Here is a 19,357-nt window from a genome sequence, read left to right on the forward strand (position 1 = left end):
TTATTCAGCAAATGTTGGCGCGAAACTCTTGTTGTATGCATCCATCCACCAACGCCTCTCTTTTTTCGTTGAATTCAATTTTAACTTCAAATATTCGCCACTCAACAATAGATAACAAGCTGCGGCGCACGCTAATTCACCGTCACTTTCCGAATCACTCATCAATCAATCACACAGATCTTTAAAAATACAGTGTAGCACGGAGGTCTCTATGAGGTTTTAACACTATCCACTACGGCCTCTAGACGGCGTGTGTCGCGGCGCGACGCGAGCCGTGGGACAGGTCTTGCGCGGACCTATACGCGCACTGACGCTCCACCCCGCGCATTTTCACCGTCGCGTGGAGCGCCGCGCAACGCGTCGTTGGACATAGGCTTAATACATAGATCTACTAAATAATATTCAAATACCATATTACTGTGCTCGTTGGTGAAGGATAGTCATTATTAATGTTATAATCTCTTAATCAGTCATAACCAATGATCTAAAAAGAGCATAATATTTTCAATATTTTGGTTCACTGATCGCTTTTGTACTGAATATTGGAGAGAGAACAACAAGAACAATTAAAACAAAAGAAAAAGTAAATAAAAAAAATTGAAAAGGAGAATTTGCTTTGGTGGACATTCCGGTTATATCTTGGGAGTACACGCAACAATATAGTTTGCTAATTGCTCAGTTTATTAATATATTGCTTATTATGAGTTCCACCGACGTCGATTCTGATAACATAGAAAAACTCTACAAAAACTTTGGAATATTAGCGGATGCTAAGGATAAGATAAGTGAGGTAAGCGGCTTGCTTATGTTTAGGTTACTTTTCCTCTGCTGAAAGTTCATGGTTTAGGTAACTTACTTAAATTTCATTAGACATCATTTCCTCAACCTCAAGCACTTCCTCTAGGCCTATCCAGAATTCACTCTCACTATTCTGTATTATTAAGTAAGCTAGGCTATGCTACTGCAATTCTAGTAGGCCTAGGCCTACTGTGCAACTAGGCTAAGCCTTGTAACCAAGGCTGCCTAGGCCTAACTTAGCATATTAACTTAGAGTTTCTGTTTTCTTTCACCAGCCTATAAGGATACCAAACTTGCTGATGGTGAAAAAATCGCATGAAGGTTTACTAATCTAATCAATAGGCCTAGTTTCAATCGATATTAGCATAGCCTAGTTGAGAAACTGTACCCACCACTAGGCCTAGGTAGGCCTAACTTAAAGGCTAGGGTGCCCATGTTTGTGTCGCTAAAGATTTTTGAAAATTGTGACACATAAACTTGGCCTTTTTTTTATAAAAAGCTAACCTAGGCTTAGCTTGGTGGCCAACGAACGTATGCTCGTTTGCCGTGACGCCTAGAATGGCCACCAGCGTAATATGCGATCGTACCGCGGTATGGGCCGACATTTTTTTTACGTAAAAAAAACGCTTCTATAATCAACTGTGATGTGAACAATGTACTTAATAGGCCTACCATTTGAAAGATCACATTTTCAACTTTAATTTTAGTATATAAACAACCCCTGTAGCCTACTTAGCAGGTAGGCTAGCCTATATAACAATTTCACGACAATTAGAAATCAAATGAATTTTTGGCGCGGCACGACTTTTGCAGCTGACACTTGGGAACTGTCAAAACACAACTTGTTTGGCATTACCCTGCTCGGGTAATTTTCGTCTTGTGTTGTTGCGGGTGGTAACACTGGATAGCCATTGATTTTATCTTCATTGTGGTATTGATATTTAGAACGAAATATGGTATTGATTGCACAACAGGTACGATTTTATGAAAACAGCTGATTTCAAAATTTATAAACAAATAGCCAACCATCGCAATACGCTAGTACGAAAAAAACGAATTACATACAGTGTAAGTTAAGTCATTATTACTAGCCATATCATAGGCCAATGTCATTTTGAAGAGAAAGACATGTAGGTAAGGTAAACATACCAAATACCGAACGGTTAAGGTTAGGTTATGAATTAATCTGTAAAATATATTTATAGGTATAAAGTAAGCTTTATTTGTTGTTATTAAAATGATTGCTTATATTTCCAGATTTAATTTTCAGCGTTTGAAGTCAATAATAATAATATTTATTACCAGAAATTGTGTTTTTTTCAACCAATACCAAAAATTTTGAAACTGCCTAATACCGAATTCGAATTTCCCAATACCGAATTTGTGCCGCCTAATACCGAACGGCAATTCCGCCGGCGCCCAGGAAGCCCAAAAACGTATTGAAAGCAATTTTTATTCTCATTTAATTCTTAAATTATATCTCATACAAGATTTAACAAATAAAAATAACAAGAGTTGAGTTAAAACATGGTTGTGAAGGGGATGATCTCATTACGTCAGCAGGTATTGGTTAGACATTCTCTGGAATGTGAGTCATGTAAGTGGAGATGGGGTGAGTTGACCTCTGGTATGTTTTTTGCATATTTCAATATAAACAAGGACAGAATGATGTCATGGTTATATAATGTAGGAATGTAGAGGGGCTAATCATATGGCAGTTCAGATGGTATTTTGGGATTGGCATTCCCAAGAATCTGAGTCATAAGGGGTGATGAGGGTGTGTTGGCTCTGGTTTGTTATTTTGCTAAATAACATTTAATAATAAAGCTACTACGTTTTTGTGAATTTTGAAAATATATAGGCTAACTATTATGATTGTAATAATTTCCGATTTTACTTAGCTGTTTACAGTTACCCTAAGTTAATAATTTGTAAATATAACAGAAAAAAACGTAACATTCTCGGAAGTTTGGAACTGCTTCAGTAGGCCTAATACACTAACTTACTTTCTGATAAGAATAACATTCCAAAGTATTAAATATTTGCGAATTTTGAAAATAGATATAATTATAAAGGGTAATAATTACCGATTGTTAGCTGTTTACAGTTCATAATGTGTATATATAACACTAAAAACGTAAGGTTCGGCGGTTCGGAACTGCTTCAGTAGGCCTATGAAAACCATTTATCTCCTAATAAAATTGTTTCAAAGTATACATTTTCGTAATTTTTGGAAAATTTATAATTTTAACTTGTTATAATTATGTATTTTATAGCCATTTTACTTACAATTAATTTATAACTAAAATTATCCTACAAAAAATGTAACAACGCTCGGTAGTTTAAAACTAGCCTACTTCAGTGGGCCTAAAAAGACCATTTTCTGCTAAAAATATTCTTTTAAAGTACTCTACTTTTATAAAATTTGGCAAATATATGATTTTATTTATAACTAATATGGTTTATATAGGCATTTGCAATTAATAATAATTCAAAATCAGTAAATATATCATGAAAAACGTAACGATCCGAAATTAGGAAGTACCGCTGCCTAATTCCGAACATGCGTTCGGAACTTAGGCTTAGTGTACATTTCGCCATCCTAATTCCGAACGGCTAGAAAATTAATTTTAAAATAGTTTCTGGGTCTTTATTATGGCTTAAAATGACAGAAAAATATTTAAATTTGCATATTAACAACTGTACTTTATTACAAATTGGCCGGTATAGTTATTTAAAGCCTAAGAATCTCAAACACTTTCCTAAGGAAACAGACAAGAGATTTTAGAAATTTGCAAAAACTGTGTACAGCATTACCAATCACGGCTTACTGGATCTAGTGGCCAATGACGATCTACAAACCCATTTGTCTGCAGACAGATTAAAAGCCAACGAATGCTTTAATCTTAAGTAGGTGTTGATCAGATGAAGCATATGCTTATTATTTGAGACAAAACCCAGCGCGTTCGGTATTTGGCAGGTGTTCGGTATTTGGTATGTTTACCTTACCTAGCTTGTGATAGTGGCAGCCCTGCGCTAAAGGTTATTTCCGTTTTTTCTCAGGGAGACAACAAAAGTGTGTCACTACTGTCGTAAGGTATCATACACTAAGTGCCTTGTGTTCCCCATTGCGTGTTGTTGCCAGTGAGTTTTCGCTCTCATGTTATCCACGATTTATTAGCCTAGGTACTAAATTTGTTATTATTTCATATTGTTAGAGAAATGTGTAAGTGTGTATAACAGTAGGCCTAATCTTCATGCATTTTATAATGTGTGAATATTTACTGAATAGTGTGAAATCGTGTTTAAAAAAGGTTGTATTTTGTGGTTTTCCGTTTATTATATTAACACGTAAAAACAAAAATATTACCTAACGTGTTATACATTTTTATGTAGGTAATTGAATACACTACAAGATGATTAGGTCTATTTTATGTTAGTTTGAATTTAATACATTTGGTACAAAAGTTGTATGCCTATACTAGAAATACCATGAATCTTTTTTTCACAAAATCGCTAAAATATAAAAACATTATTTTATTTATAAATAAAAAAATATTTTTACCAGAAACATGACTTTTTTGATTCTTTACTTTATTAGCTTTACAAATATGTAAATATTATTATTTGTATATACAATACGGTATATTATAGGCTAGGCCCTAACTTCTTTACAACACAAACTAACATTGTACGGTTTTCAATTTTTCCGGTTCTCCGTTTGTTATTAGGCCTATAACTTATTACGCCAAAATAACTTACAAAGTAAAAATCTTTTCCTTATATGTTATGTTATATCTCTATGTAGGGAATTCAAATGTCTACTAGGCCTAAATTGTAGGTACCGTTATATAGTGAATTTCCCATAAAAAATCTGTATACAAAATTTTACCCAGACTGCTTTTGAAATTTGAAAAAGAAAATTCTACATTTTTTTATTCTTTTCACTTTACCGAAGAAAAAAAACATTATTACGGTATATTACTAAGTTATTTCCAGAATCTCCTGTTCTTTCCAAACAAAACGAATACTGTATGATGTTGGCTAAGTTTACTTCTACGATTGAATTTTTACGAATTTTCAAAAAAAGGTCTGCAAAATCACCAAAATCGGGCTGGCCATTCCACACTTTTCTAACATTGGCCAATGCTAGGGTTAAGAAACTGTTGGTTGTTGCCATTTTGTTAGGGAATAGGTCCTATAGGCTAGCTTAACTTGTAGTAATATTGCAAAACAAACAAGATTTATTTTTCATTTTTAAGCTTTGTTTAGAAGTATCGGTAGGTTATGTTTTCTACCAAAGCGATAAGTTAGGGCCCAAACTCATAGAAGCTTGTCTGGGAATTTGGTTGGGCTAGGCTGCTAGCGTAAGTTTAAATTACCGTAGTTAAAGTTATTAGGCCCAAACTCTAAACTGTTTTCTATTCAACCTTATCCTGTTACTTGAACTAAGTTGCATTTCTATTGGTGTTGTTTCAGCATGAAAAGGAGTATCTGGAGATACTTGGTGCTGTCAAAGGATCGGATAAAGAAAAACGACTCGCATCACAGTTCATTGCAAGATTCTTCAAGCATTTCCCACACTTAGCTGACCAAGCAGTCGAAGCTCAGATAGATTTATGTGAAGATGAAGAACTATCAGTAAGTTCAAATAAGTTAGCCTATTTGTAAATTCAATTAGTTTTAGTACTATATACATTAATTTCTTGAGAGTCGTAGGTAAGGTATTAACAATCTAATTAACTTACTGAGGACCGGTATAGTCAACAATAGGCTATGTTATTATAGGCTACTCAATAATAAATAATTCTTAAAATATTTGGTTTTACATTAAACCTTTTTCAGTTCCAAAAGTAACCTTCGTCAATGTGTTGTAGGGTAGGGTGTTGAGATACACATTGACGAAGGTTACTTTTGGAACTGATAAAGGTAATGTAAAACCAATTATTTTATATATTACAATTCTGGGGCTACAACAACAAAATTTAAATAGGCCTAATTCTTGTCTACCTCTAAGTTAAAAGTATAACATATGTCAAACTTATGTCAAAAATATATAGCCTATGTATTAAACTGTAGGCCTAGAAGCCCTAGAGAGTAATGTGATATGGTAAAGAATAGATTTTGAAATTGTAGATTCGCAAGCAAGCCATCAAGGACTTACCAAACCTCTGTAAGGACAATAAACAACACACAAAGAAAATCGCTGACATCCTGGCGCAACTGCTGATGGCCGAGGAGGCCACAGAGCTAGACGCTGTCCAACAAGCCCTCATCACTCTCTTTAGATTTGACGTCAAAGGTAAGTCCAAGTATTTAAAATCTGGGCTCAATACAATATTTATTTGTGAATACAGTCGAATCTCGAAACCTAAAACGAATAGAAATAATTATTTAACAATAACATTGCAAATTGACTGATACATACTTGGCAAAAAAAAACCAACCAAAAAAGATTTTAAAAATAAATCTTAAAGCAAAAAAACACAGTTTACACTTTGAGATAGGAAAACAATCACCTCACCAGCGACCGTAAAAAGCTCTGCTGCAGTAAACCTGCAGACCAAGCATGATTTAACGGTTTTGCTGCTACGTGGGATGGGATTTTTTTTATAAAATGTTAGTAGTACGGTATAGGATGAAATGAATTGATTAAAATAAATCCATGTCTTATTTTCTTCATAGGAATTTAACTTGTGTGTGAATTTTAAATGAATATTTTTGGAATCTTCACCAAACCCTCTAATTTTACAAAAATGCTTTGGTATATAAAATCTTTTGTTTTCTAAGCTCTTCTTATGATGAGTGTAATGTAACTTGGGTATTTCCATGTTTTTAACATATAAATAAAAAAAAACTTCTAAAACCCTATTGCACCCAGTTCTTATGACCCGATCTTGCTGGTTTGGCAACGTTTCAAACCCACCTCTGTTTGAAAGAAATAGCAACTTTGTAACACCTGTGTGCCTAGGACACAGGTGCCTTTGTTTGTAATAAAACAACTGTTCGACATCAGTGTTTGTTGGTGGGAAAAAGGTGCGTTAGAACTTGGAGCAAATATTTGATTACTATCGGTACAATAGGCTGTAACAAACGTACAGTTAACTGCCTATTATCCTCGAGTAGATTAACCACTATGCAAATTAGTCATAATTGCGAAAAAATCAATAAATAAATATATTGTGGCGCAAGTTAAATGTACTTTATACACATCGACGGCAAACATCTTTAACATCAGGAGGCCCATCATCTTGTGGACAGACTATAGAGTTGCCCCTATTCACTGATGAGTTGCCAATTTAAACCAATGAGCAATGTGTTTTTAAGTTTGTGTGTGTTTCGAGGTTTGTTATTCCTAGGCCTTACATAGGCTCTCCGATAATACCTGTTTTGTAAGGCGTGTGGAAATTTGTCAAAAGGCGTTACACTGCATTCTAAGTATTTTATTACTGCTATAACCTGTTTTAAAGCTAAACTATACATTCAAAGTGAACGTCAGGTATTTCCCATGCATTTTAGTTTAGGTTTGCACTGATTTTGATCATACAATTTTCATTATCTTGGTTATGTTGTTTTATCTACTGTATCATCATTATCTACTGTAGGCTAGTTATATAATTTTTTTAATGAAAGCAAGCAGGTAGGCTAGCATTTAGTATCATTCGTCTATTTAAAGAGTTGGTTTCTTATTCTTCTTTGTATAAAGTATTTATCGTGGTTCTGTTTTTCAGGTGCCCTTGAAGGATTCTTTCAACAAATTCTAACAGGGGAAGAAGCAGTCAGAGAGAGATGCTTGAAATTTTTAGTTCACTATGTCAAAAAACTTGACTCAGATGTTTTCAACAAAGAAGCTGAGGATGTGCTTATTGCCGAGTGTAAGAAGGTTTTACAGGTGCGTTGGAGTTGACAGATTTTGAATGGCTCTTTTGCCACAAAAAAAGTAAAGTTATTGATAAATTGCAGGTTTAAGGATTAGTTTTTAATTTTCAGATTATTTGATCAGTAATATATACAAATTGAATACTTGTGTCAGGCAATATTACAGTAATCATACATTTTATTTCATTAACTGAGAATGCTCTTTCCGATAACTTAAATAGCGAGCTGTGTTAGCGCTAAAACAGCATTGCGAAAGTTAGCGCAAAACACGTTGGAAGTTTTAGGATGAAAAGTATGAACTGAACTACTTGGATTTTTTTTTTACTCATGAATTTGTTCTGGTCGGCCTGGTGGACACCCTGACAACGATCACGTTTTCGAAACCGCGGGAGACAATGATGATGTCCACAAAGCCGTTGGAGATGTTCACAATTTCTCCGCGGCCACATGAGTCGTTCATGATTCCGACGTGATCGGAGGAGATTAAGATTACGTGTCAGTGCTGACGTAAGAAATTGTTAGATTTTTTTCAGCTAGTCTCCTAGGTCTTTTTTCAATCAGATTGTTGGAAACAAAAGGTAATTTCATTGAGTTGAAGCAAGTGTATTTCTAAACCCTTAAGTTCCAACCTTCGAAGTATCAGAATATAAAGAGGGGCCTCTCTGGTGAGTGCCGTCGGGGGCCTCAGATTCTAAATAGATCCTTGCTTCTAAGGCCATATAGCAAAAACTCAATTACAGTATATAATCATAGATATTTTGGCGATCTGTTTACTCTGTTTCTGCCTAATCCTTAAAGCGTGTTAACGAGTTGCATTCCAATTGGCAAGTCTTTGGTGTCTGTCTGCAGGACAACACCGCTGATGAGTTTGACATGGTGATGGATCTGCTGGGACTGACTCACCTCGCCAAGTCGGTCGTAGGACAGCGGGAGTTGGTGGAGATTGTAGCGGAGCAAGTAGAACTATCACAACCTTACAACCCCGCAGACGAGGAGCAGGTCGACAAACTGCTCCATGGACTCAAACGAGCTTTGCCCTTCTTCTCGGTAAGCAAATATATTTTGCAGATGATTGTCCTTATTTTTGATTTGTAAAAAAAATACAATGGTGTCACAAAATATAGGTTGAGTAAATGGGTTGTTCTACTAGCCTGACATTGATTTGATGTTTCATTTTGTTTCTGTTTTATCTTGAGGTTGATTTAATACATTTATGATTTTTTGTCCAACGTAGAGGTTTTTTTTTCTGGACTGAAAGACCTATGTCAGTAGCTTTTCTGGTGGATAGCAGTGGAAATCTTTATTTCTTGAGATGTTTTGGATATGTGTGTACATGAAAATTGTATAGATGTAGAGGATGTTTACAGTTAATAGCTGGAGAGTTAATTGTTGGAGAGTTACCCTTATAACATTTTTTTTATTTCCTTCCCATGAGATTTTTTATTATTGACTTTGACTGGTTTTGTTTTATTTGTAAGTGGCACAGTAGTTTGTAACACATAGGCTACTCATACGCTGTAATATTTAAAATTATAAAGTAGGGTTGTGGGTGTTTCATAAAGTGATTAAATATTTTCTTTCCCTCACAACCCTGATAATGATGTGAAATTTCAAAAAATGAATCGACCAAACATTGAATGTTGAAACTTTAAAATCTTGTAAACTTTTTATATTTTATCTTTGAAGTACTGTTTTTGTTAGGTAACACTAATATTGGTTCATGTTTTCCTCCACAGGCCCAGGTAGATTCACAGAAGTTTGTCGAGTATCTTTGTGAGCAGGTCCTTCCCACAATGCCCGTCATATCAGCCTCAGACGAGAACTCGGCGAATCATTCGGAAATCTTCAAATTGCTGGCCGAGTTCTGTAGTCATTGCAACACAATCTCCAACCCAGAGACTCTTACAACCACGGTCTTGAAAAAACTTATTGTAAGTACAAAACACGATAATAGGCTGCCCATTCCACATAAAACATTAGTTTCAATCTTCTTCCCCATATGACATAAGAAATTCAGTCCACCTTCCAGACGAGACTCGGGTTTTAATTTTCCTTTTTCACATAAGAATAGGGCCTATAGTTTCTGTACAATATGTACAGTAAACACTTATTGTAACTAAATTAATAATTAAAGATTGGCAGACATTAATACAGCATAAAGGTTAGAAGGTTTATACGTGACTGGTGATAGATTCCAGATGAGTTTTACAGTGGTAATTAGTTCAGAGATGCTGTAACTACTGTGATATCATTAATGGCTGATGTTCATAAACATTTAAATAACAAATATGTATGGTACAGGTTTCTTCACAATTTCCATATGAACCTAATGAATTCTCATTCTAATCTGAAAATGATAACATGCCTACATAGAAAGACTAGCTGTACCCGCGGGCTTCGCCCCGTTTAACTTCATAAGTGAGCTTGTTCCAATGGCTCAATCATGTCCTGGTTGAAGTTTGTTCGCTACGCTCACTCACCTTTGGGTTGGAGCTCGTTCGCTGCGCTCACATGCCTTCAGGTTTGCTCATTCGCTACGCTAACTCACCTCCAGGTTGAAGTTCGTTTGCTACGCTCACTCACCTTTTGGTTGCAAATTAGCTGTTGTCATATATTTAAAAAAAATAATAGTGCTGCACCCTGTTGGTGATCCTTGTAACTTTAATGCTATTGAACATCATAGAACAGAACCAACTTGTTTAATTGAAACATCTGTTAAGATTCATTAATTCCATTTAAATATGAGTACTCATAAGGTTAACATGGGAAACTCCACTGGAGGGGGAAGCCACTGGGGGCAGAGTCCGAAAGCCCGATCAGAATAAAAACTAGGCCTACTTAGTTTTCCTATTTAATGCCCAAAGAATCGGTGTACCGAATTTCAGCCTCCTAGGTAAATGGGAAGTGGGAGAATTAGTGATGAGTGAGTGAGTGAGTCAGTCAGTCAGTCAGTCAGTGAGGGCTTTGTCTTTTATATATTTAGATACCTTTTATAGACTTTTATAATTATTGTATAAATGCTTAAGAAACTTCCAAAACCCCTAAATTATAAGGTCCCCAATAAATAGATAATCAAATAATCTTTAGAAAATACCTTTTTTCAGCATTTTGTCATAGAAACTGCTATTGTTGAAATGAAAAACAAATTTCAAATAGGCTACCTTAATTTACATTTCAGAAATTCTCTTTGGTTTTTTATTTTAAATTTTCATTTTGTATGTCCAATTTCAAGTAAATAAATATGCTTACTAAAACTACCTTTTCAGAAAAAAAATTCAACTCAAAAAAGCTTGGCCCATTTCCAGGAATGAGGTTTGCAAGTCAAGCACTTGTCCCGGGAGATAATAGCGCCCCTCTCCACCTACATTGTGGAAGAATTTTTCTTGTCCTTGCACCCCCAGCAAAAATAAAATCTATTGCGCCCCGTTGCCAGGGCCTACCTAGCCCATTTATTAAAGCAGTCTTGCCCTTTTTCAGATAAAATAATACTTTCTTTTCATGTGCGGGAAGTTTTGATTTTTAGCTCTTCCTCCCAGATAAGGTAAGAGTTTCAGTCTTCCTTTCTCAATAAGATGAAAAGTTTCAGCTATCCTTTTCCTGATAACAGTATCAGTCCCACTCATCTTGATAAGACAAAGAGTTTCAGACCTCCCTTCCTGATAAGATAACATTTTCAGTCCAACTCATCTTAATAGGATAACGAGTTTCAGACCCCCTTCCTGATAAGATAACAGTTTCGGCCCATCTCACCTTGATAAGAAAGAGTTTCAGACCTCCAAAGATAACAGTTTCAGCCCAAGTCATCTTGATCAGAAAAAAAGTATCAGTCCACCTCTTCCATTGAAGATCAAATTCTTGTCCTTCCTGAGTTGTTTATGATTAATGATTGTGGTTGACAGGAGTACATGCCACTGCCCCCCGCCACAGACGACATACCAGAGCCTAACCTAGAGTACTCGTACGTAGAGTGTCTCATGTATTCTCTACACAGGCTGGCTCGACACTGCCCCGACATCATTACTAAAGACCCTGAGAAACTGAAAGACTTCCGGCTAAGGTAAGTGTTAAGATTGTGCTAGTTGTGCAGGGTTTAAGCGGGGCAAAATGTGCCAAGCTCTTGAAGAACTTTTCAAAAAGTACTGTGGTGTAGGCAAGCAGAAATAAACTATAGAGAGTGATTGTAATGATTGCTAGTTGGTTTTTTGTGCCTTTTAGCTGAACTATTTCTATTAATTAATAGGCTGCAATGAACGAAACCTCAAATTTTGCTCCCCATTCAAGATTTATTTGTCAAGCCAGGGATTATTTATCAAAAGCCTATCCATTAAAAATAATTTTATAAATTTAAACAAATTGAATTAAAGTACTGACAAAAAAGTAATAAGAAAGAGAAATATTTTACTATTTAAAAATATGATGGAGTTAGGTCGAGGGATGGTTTTGTTTCAGTTGGTGACTATTTCCATTGATCTCTGCAAAATCTTTAACATATTCTCTGATCACGCTGATATCGTTACCATATCCTTAATCTTTGTTTAGTAAAAGTTTTGTTTTACGCAGAAACTTCTCGCCAAAAATGAACTTCCAACTCTACGAAGTGAACTGTATGGTAAATATCATAAGGCTGTGTTGTAAAAAACTATAACTTTTACAGGCTACAATATTTTGCCCGAGGAATCCAAGGATATATAAAAAAACTGAAGGAAGCCCTCCACGGAAAGACAGCCGAAGAGTTGAAATCGGAAGAAAACAAGATGAGAGTGATCGCTCTGAAGATGACTACCAACATCAACACTTTGATCAAAGATTTGTTTCACTCTCCGCCGAGTTTCAAGAGCAATGTCAGCTTATCTTGGAAACCCCTGCATTCAGTTGTAAGTTGAACTGAACTGTTTTTTTGGGTTAAAAAACATTGTTACTCTGTAATAATTGACAGAAACGTTCTAGCTTTTAGGTAATAGGTGAAATTGAAATTACTAGATTAATTTTGTTTCTATTTCCTCAGCACCTTTAAACTGTTCATTCTAATCCAGGGTTTTTTTACACCCTATTATTCTGATGATCAAACAGATCAGGCGACGTTCTAAACAGAAATAACAGGGTATTCTCAGTAACCTATTACCAAGATATTAAGCAACATTTTTAGTAATGATACTACTTATCATATTACGTTAAATAAGGCCCATCTCCACTTTTGTTGTGTGGATGTAACTAATGAAAGAGAATGTTAAGGATTTTAGAACTAGTGATGGTCAAAAATATAAATTTTAAATCCGTAAACCAAAACTTTACTGTCGTGGTTCTTGGTAGGTACCTAAGGTGGTACTTTTCCTCGCCAACACACTTCTTCCAGATTTCTCATTCTAGTGCCTCTTCTGACCTGGTCCGGCCATCTCAATCTTGGCTTTCTTGGTGGACTTCTCCGCTCGGGGATGTTCAATCATTCCTCCAACTTGCAAGGAAGGTGAATAAATTCAGACAGTGAAGTATGAATTTGTAAGAATTGATTCTCTTTTGCAGAGTAAAGGTGGTGCCAACACAGTGACGGTCGGACAGAAGAGACACACTCCCATCACGTTTGAAGAAGGCGACAACAAACACAGCAGGACGGACTCTAGGCCGAGGGAACTTTACCAGCCTCCCAGCGGCAAATACAGCAAGAACGTCTCCAGTTACAGTGAGTCAAGTTTGTTGGTTTTGTAAAGTAAATTATTTTACAACCTCGTTAAATCGATCTAGTCCTGGAGCTGTGGCAATCCAACATTATGAAAATATGTGTTAGCAAAAGCTTAACAAAATGTAATTCATTATTGCTTTCTACGAGAATTTCTGCTCATGATTGTTTGAATCAAACATTTTTGCCTTTGAAAATCACCACCTTTTCCAAACTAAAAGTCCAATCCTTTTGTCTACTTGAGTTTTATGTGCAATACCTATTTATTCTTGATTTATAATGTGTATTATTTTTATATTTTTTACTTAACAATCTTATTTTATTTACAGGTTATTCACTTAAGAACTTCCGTATGTGAATGTGGTTTTGATGGTCATTTCCTTTTTTATATTTTGAAGAAATATTAGTTCATTTAATTTTATTTTAAGACTAGTGTGTTTTTTTTTGTTTTTTGTAAAATAAAGTTACTAATGTTCTATCAATGTTGTGGATTTATTGTTTATTTTTTTGATTAAATGTTTGATTTGTGATTTGATTATTTTGCTTTCGAGGATGTTTCTTAATAGGCTATAATTTATCAGACTAAGTAAAAATACCCCCGCCACAGCAAACCTGCAGACTAAGTGAATTTCCATTTACCTGTTTTTATTTTCAATTAAATCAAACTCGGTAATATTGGGTTTAACAAGTTCCTATGTTTGCTGCTACAGGGAAGTGTGTTTTTAGTAAAACATTAATAGCTTAAGTATAAAATTAATAGATTTGGCCAAAATATATCCACAAACAAGCAAACTACAACTACTTCTTCTAAAAATAACATGGGAATTTTAAAATTAACATTTTTTTTTATTTTCTCCGTAACAGATAAACTGTACAAAAACACTTCAATATAGGCTACTTAATTACCCTATTTGTCTTTTTAAGCTCTTCAAAATTTTTTAGAGAGAAGTTGGGAAATTTTTATTTTGAGGGTAAAAAAATGAGAAAACCAATTTTCATCCCATAAAACCCAGTTCCAATCACATGGTTTGCTAACTCGTTCAAATAAATGTAGGTTTGTACAAAATTTCATCAAAATCTGATCATTTTTCTTGAATTTTCATGCTAACGGACATATATAGCCTATACCTATATTAATTTGAACGGATGATGTTTTTGGCCTCTGGGGACCTCAAAACGAAAAAATAAATAGGTCCAGGGTCCAGGTCTTACCATGAGACCTATGGTAATAGCTTATTCCTCAAATTGGGAAATTCGCTAAAAAAACTATTAGATAAATGGAAAAAATCAATTTTTTTTATTTTCACCTCTAGCTGTAGACTGTGCTGATGTAAGAAAAATTATGTTCTTATTTCTGGAGTTTTTTTTACAGTTTTAAATTAAATAAACCCTCTTTAACCTTCCCATATTAAAACAGACTTGACCCCATCCAGACAGCAAAAAAATATATATATTAAAAATATAAAATAAACCAATAAAGGAATAATGTTTTAGTTTATCGAAAGGTCAAATTTCACTGACACCTAGATTTAATATCAATTATTTTCTTGTATATTTCAAATTTTTAATCTGTAGACCATAGAGTAATTAAGTTTTTCTTGTTACAGCTCCTTCACAGAACGTACGGCGAGGCGGATACCGAGGCAGAGGGCGAGGTGGCAGGAATTGGCGAGGCAACAACCGCTCATGGCGAAGGGGCTACTAAATCCCAACTAGTACTCCCACAATATTTGTACCCCTTGAAACCATAGTCTTATATTTTACATCTTAATTTGAGCAAGAAGTCATCAAAAGACTGAATAGCACTCTCACAATCGTTGTACCCCTCGAAAACTTAGATGTCTTATATTTTGTAAATTTTACTGACATTTTAATAAGAATCATAATATATTAAAATTTTGCAACACATACCGTATTGCACCACTTTGTAACGTTTGTATTTGTGTTTTGTGTGTTCGGAATGATTAAAATAAATTTATTTTCCTTAATTGATTTTTCCACTCTCCTTAATCTAGATATAATTGTTTTCATTTTGAAAGTGGTTGAATACGGGGAAAATAATTGTTTACTTAAATTGGAAAATTTATCGGGTGTTTTAAGTAAACAATTATTTTTGCAAATTAATACAATTCTTTGTTATAGGTCTGATATGCTGACAGTAACTGCTGAATTTATTATACATTTTATAGATATTTTCTGCCACAATAACACAACGATGAAATTGGAATTTCGTTTCAGATTAGTGCTTCAAAAACATTTTTTGAGCTATGTCTCAGGTACATGGTTCATCTAGTTCTCAAACTGAGTTAAGTGAATCTTCATTTATTTTGATACAGTAACCTTATTCATACCGATAAATTAATATCCTTGTATAAAGTACAAAATAGATCTACCAAATAAGGAAAACATTCAAAAGACTTTCATAACTGGTTTTAGAAAAAGCCTAAATTCAGTAAAGCCTAAATATTTCTCCGCTGTGAGGTATTGGAATTGTACAGTTAAAGATATAAAAATAATAATTGTTTGATATAATTTATCTAGCAACTAGTTTTTAATTAATAACCAATTATTTTAATTTTAGGATGATACTTTTTATATACCTGTTTTAAAATGTAAGCCTTTTTATTTTTTTAAATTATCCTAAATAAAAAAATAAAGCTTGATTTAGGGTTTTTAACTTTCTTAAAAAGAAAAAACTAAGTAGGCATAAACCCCTTAACATTAACCCCTTAACTGGGTCAAGTGACTTAAAAATACTTCAATTTTATACAAATCAATACAGATGCAATGTAAACTAATTTTGAGTTATGTTTTAGATTTTGAAACCAAATTATACTACAGTTTGAAGGAAAATTGAACTCTCCACTCGCTGAAGACAAATTTTAAAATAAAATATTAATCGCTAACAAGTTAATCCCTCTAAATTTGTATTGAAATAAATACTTATATATACTCCTAGGATGGGATCCAGGCAACGTGCTATTTGTTATTGGGCTATTAAAGATCCTCCCTAGACCCAGAGTGTCAAATGTGATACACTTTTATCCTACTGTAAACAATAAAAATATTACAATAAAAATAATAAAATAGCTTATTCCCTATATGGGAAATTCACTAAAAGCAATAATAATAAAATGTTTACTACCTACATGTATTCTTTGGATTTTTTATTATTTATCAACATAAAAATGCCCCTAACCTAACAAAAAAAAATCACTCTAGGTACTGGTCCGAGGAGGCAAAAAGATTGCAAACTAAGAGTTAAAAAAAATAAAAGTTTTAATGATTCTAACAACATTTTATGCGTGGAAAAGAATGCAAAATAATTTCTTTTACATTTGAAAATATTTTTTATGTCATTTAAATCGCCAATAAACTCCAGTTTTAGGTCAATTTAAAGTCCTTAGATTAATGTATATTTGCTAATTTAATCAAATCACAGTAGAACCTTGATAACAAGTCAATATTGAACGCAAGTGTTATTTGCTAATCATTGGCTTCTTATCAAGGTTTGCAATATCATGTAATTAAGAGTAGTAAAATATCAAGGGTTTTTTAAACTGACACTTGCTATCAAAAGCTACTTGTTATCGAGGTTCCACTGTAGTAAGCTTTGTTTCAGGACAAAACAAGTTGGATTCCTCATTGGGACAGGTCAACAAGTGGTCTACGTCAGCTGAAAGAAATGTTTGATTTGTATCTATTTGTATTGTATATTTTGTGCTGCATTGTTTTATAATGAAAACTTAAAAGATCTGTTTTTTTCTTAAACAGGTTTTGAGAAATTCTTAAACATAAGTAGTTTTTCTTATCAGTTTAGATTTTGTGTTAAATTTTCTTTGCCGTAAGAGTGCTTGGTATTTCAGTTAAAACCATTGATTAACACGTTGAGTGCGGGAGGCATTCAAAAAGGCGCTGGCCAATGGCAGCGAGGCTCTGGTACGGAATCGTAACAGCGAACGCAATTGGCATTAAAATATTTCAGTTTGACGAATAACAAAAGAGCAGCGGTGATTGTACTACGTTCCCCCGAGATTGAACGTAGTTCCCTGAAACACCCGAAGGGTAGCAGCACTGCCTGGATCAGTAGTCATTGGCTTTGTAATATGGCTTGAAGAGAGAAAATCCCCGAAACCGGGACAAAAGCATTGTCAGACGGGATTTTACCGGAAATTTTATTACCGACCTACACCAAAATAAAGCTCACATTCTAAGCTACAGGCTAGCAACGATTATAACGTTCCCCGGCAATGGTCGAGCTCGTACTGAACTAATGTAGGGATTGCGCAACTACATAAATTTATGTAGGCGGATAGGAGCATCGATGTAGTCAGCACTCAACGTGTAAATAATTTGTTTAACCATTGGTTTGAATATTCATTTGTTCACTTATTAGAAACTAAAACTAAACTGCCAAAATCTCAACTCAAGACTGTCCTAGTTTTAAAATCACTATAACTAATTACCGAATAGGTAATTTTACATCATTAAGCTTTATTTTAGTGAATTTTGTAACAATTCAACCTGCACAAGATATGCAATTTAGTTTTAGTTCTCAAATAATTACCTTTTTCTGTTCCAGGCGCAAATAAGGAGGGGAGTAATTCTGTATAAAAATAAAGAATAAAGTAGAAAGATATTTGAAAAATCATTTTACTATTTATATTGCAGTTAATTTTTTTATGGTAAAACAGTAAATAAAACTTAAAGTTGGAGAACGTCCAGATAATTAATTTTGAGATCTTTGGAATTGAGTCGTAAAGGATTTCCGAGTTAAAATATGCCTCACTGTTCATTGGAAAATAAAAATTTTTTTGTCCAACTGCTAGTTTTTGCAATAGCTCTGTATCATAGCTAAATAGTGGGACACCGATAAATTTGCAATTTTTATCATGAAAATAGTATATTTCATCGCTAGGAGCGAAAGTGGTTTTTTTGTATGCAATCTTTTTTACTTGTGTTTGATTACCAAAAGTGTACAAAATGGTAAAATAATAAATTTTTGCTCCTGTGTGATGAACGATTATTTTCATCATACTGTGGAAATAACCTTCTAATTGTTACAAAATTTAACCACATAATTTGAGGTCATACAAAGTCGTCTTTAATGTTTACATTTCAGTTTTTTACAAACATAACTTATAATATTGTGCGATTATCAACGTTTTCATAACGTGTTTCAAATAGTAAACAACATTATTTATAATGTGAAATAACAAAATTTTGAGATTAGCGAAGCGTAAAATTTACCATATGTTTCTTCTGTTACCTATTTGAAGTTACCCGAAAACGATGATTTTGCAGACAATTATGAGAACTAAAAACAGCCTTTTTTTTGGACAATATGATAAAAAAGAGTAAAATTTTGTTTTCTTTTCACACAGACTTTCTACTTCATTCTTTACTTGCAATTTTCTAACTTTTTGTTTGTTTCAGTTTTTTATTCTAACCCGCTTCCTCTAGCCAACAGGTATTTTAGTTTATAGTTTAACTTACTGAAAGTGGTAGAATGATATCATTAATGTAAAACATTGTGTACATCTTTAGTAGTATTCAAAAAATAAATAAAATTTTCTAAGTTTCGGAAATTTATTTAAATGTTCCCTTTTCATCCTAATACTCAAGAATGGTTAAAATAGGTTTTCATGATGCAAATTCCATTATTGTCGATTCCAAGCAATTTATCAATTTTTTATTTGTACCGCTATCTCTGGTTGGAAAGAATGCTGATCCTTTTTAGACGTAAATCATGCTAGTATTACAGTTGAGTTTAGATTATCCAACACTACAGGACGAGAACAGGGTCAGATTACTACAACAAACCATAATATAACCTATAAGGTATGCAATGTCTACTTATAATATGCCTTATGAACTCTTCGAGGTTTTATTAATCAATTTAAGCAATACTTAAAAATACTGTAATGTATATAACGATGTACAAAACACCGAAACATAATCTTCTAAACTGATGTGGACCGATATATTGTTTAATTATCCATAACC

At 33.9% G+C, this 19,357-nt stretch overlaps 1 protein-coding gene across 2 annotated transcripts; it reads left to right on the forward strand.

The window, feature by feature from the left end:
• The first annotated feature begins 608 nt into the window (after positions 1–608).
• On the forward strand, positions 609–18,930 carry LOC128986097 (apoptosis inhibitor 5-like). 2 transcript variants are annotated; one of them, XM_054406225.1, is made up of 10 exons: positions 609–790; positions 5,278–5,439; positions 5,935–6,100; positions 7,530–7,690; positions 8,527–8,724; positions 9,414–9,608; positions 11,577–11,734; positions 12,332–12,551; positions 13,198–13,354; positions 14,959–18,930. In XM_054406225.1, the coding sequence occupies exons 1-10, from the start codon at positions 701–703 to the stop codon at positions 15,054–15,056; spliced, it is 1,605 nt and encodes a 534-aa protein (XP_054262200.1). In that variant the 5' UTR covers positions 609–700; the 3' UTR covers positions 15,057–18,930. The 2 variants fall into 2 exon arrangements, with proteins under 2 accessions (XP_054262200.1, XP_054262201.1); XM_054406226.1 differs by lacking the exon at positions 14,959–18,930 and adding an exon at positions 13,681–13,881.
• Positions 18,931–19,357: the final 427 nt, after the last annotated feature.

The sequence above is a fragment of the Macrosteles quadrilineatus genome, unplaced genomic scaffold, assembly GCF_028750875.1.
Source record: "Macrosteles quadrilineatus isolate MER2022 unplaced genomic scaffold, UCM_ALF_1.0 Scaffold_2__2_contigs__length_208266976, whole genome shotgun sequence".
Lineage (NCBI taxonomy): Eukaryota > Metazoa > Arthropoda > Insecta > Hemiptera > Cicadellidae > Macrosteles > Macrosteles quadrilineatus.

What these genes read in the sequence shown, in the direction of transcription:
- LOC128986097 (XM_054406225.1), top strand. Translation starts at nt 701, where the DNA reads ATGAGTTCCACCGACGTCGATTCTGATAACATAGAAAAACTCTACAAA. An exon ending in GTGAAGATGAAGAACTATCA is followed by an intron (nt 5,440 to 5,934) that starts GTAAGTTCAAAT and finishes TTGAAATTGTAG; the next exon opens with ATTCGCAAGCAAGCCATCAA. An exon ending in GGAAACCCCTGCATTCAGTT is followed by an intron (nt 12,552 to 13,197) that starts GTAAGTTGAACT and finishes TCTCTTTTGCAG; the next exon opens with AGTAAAGGTGGTGCCAACAC.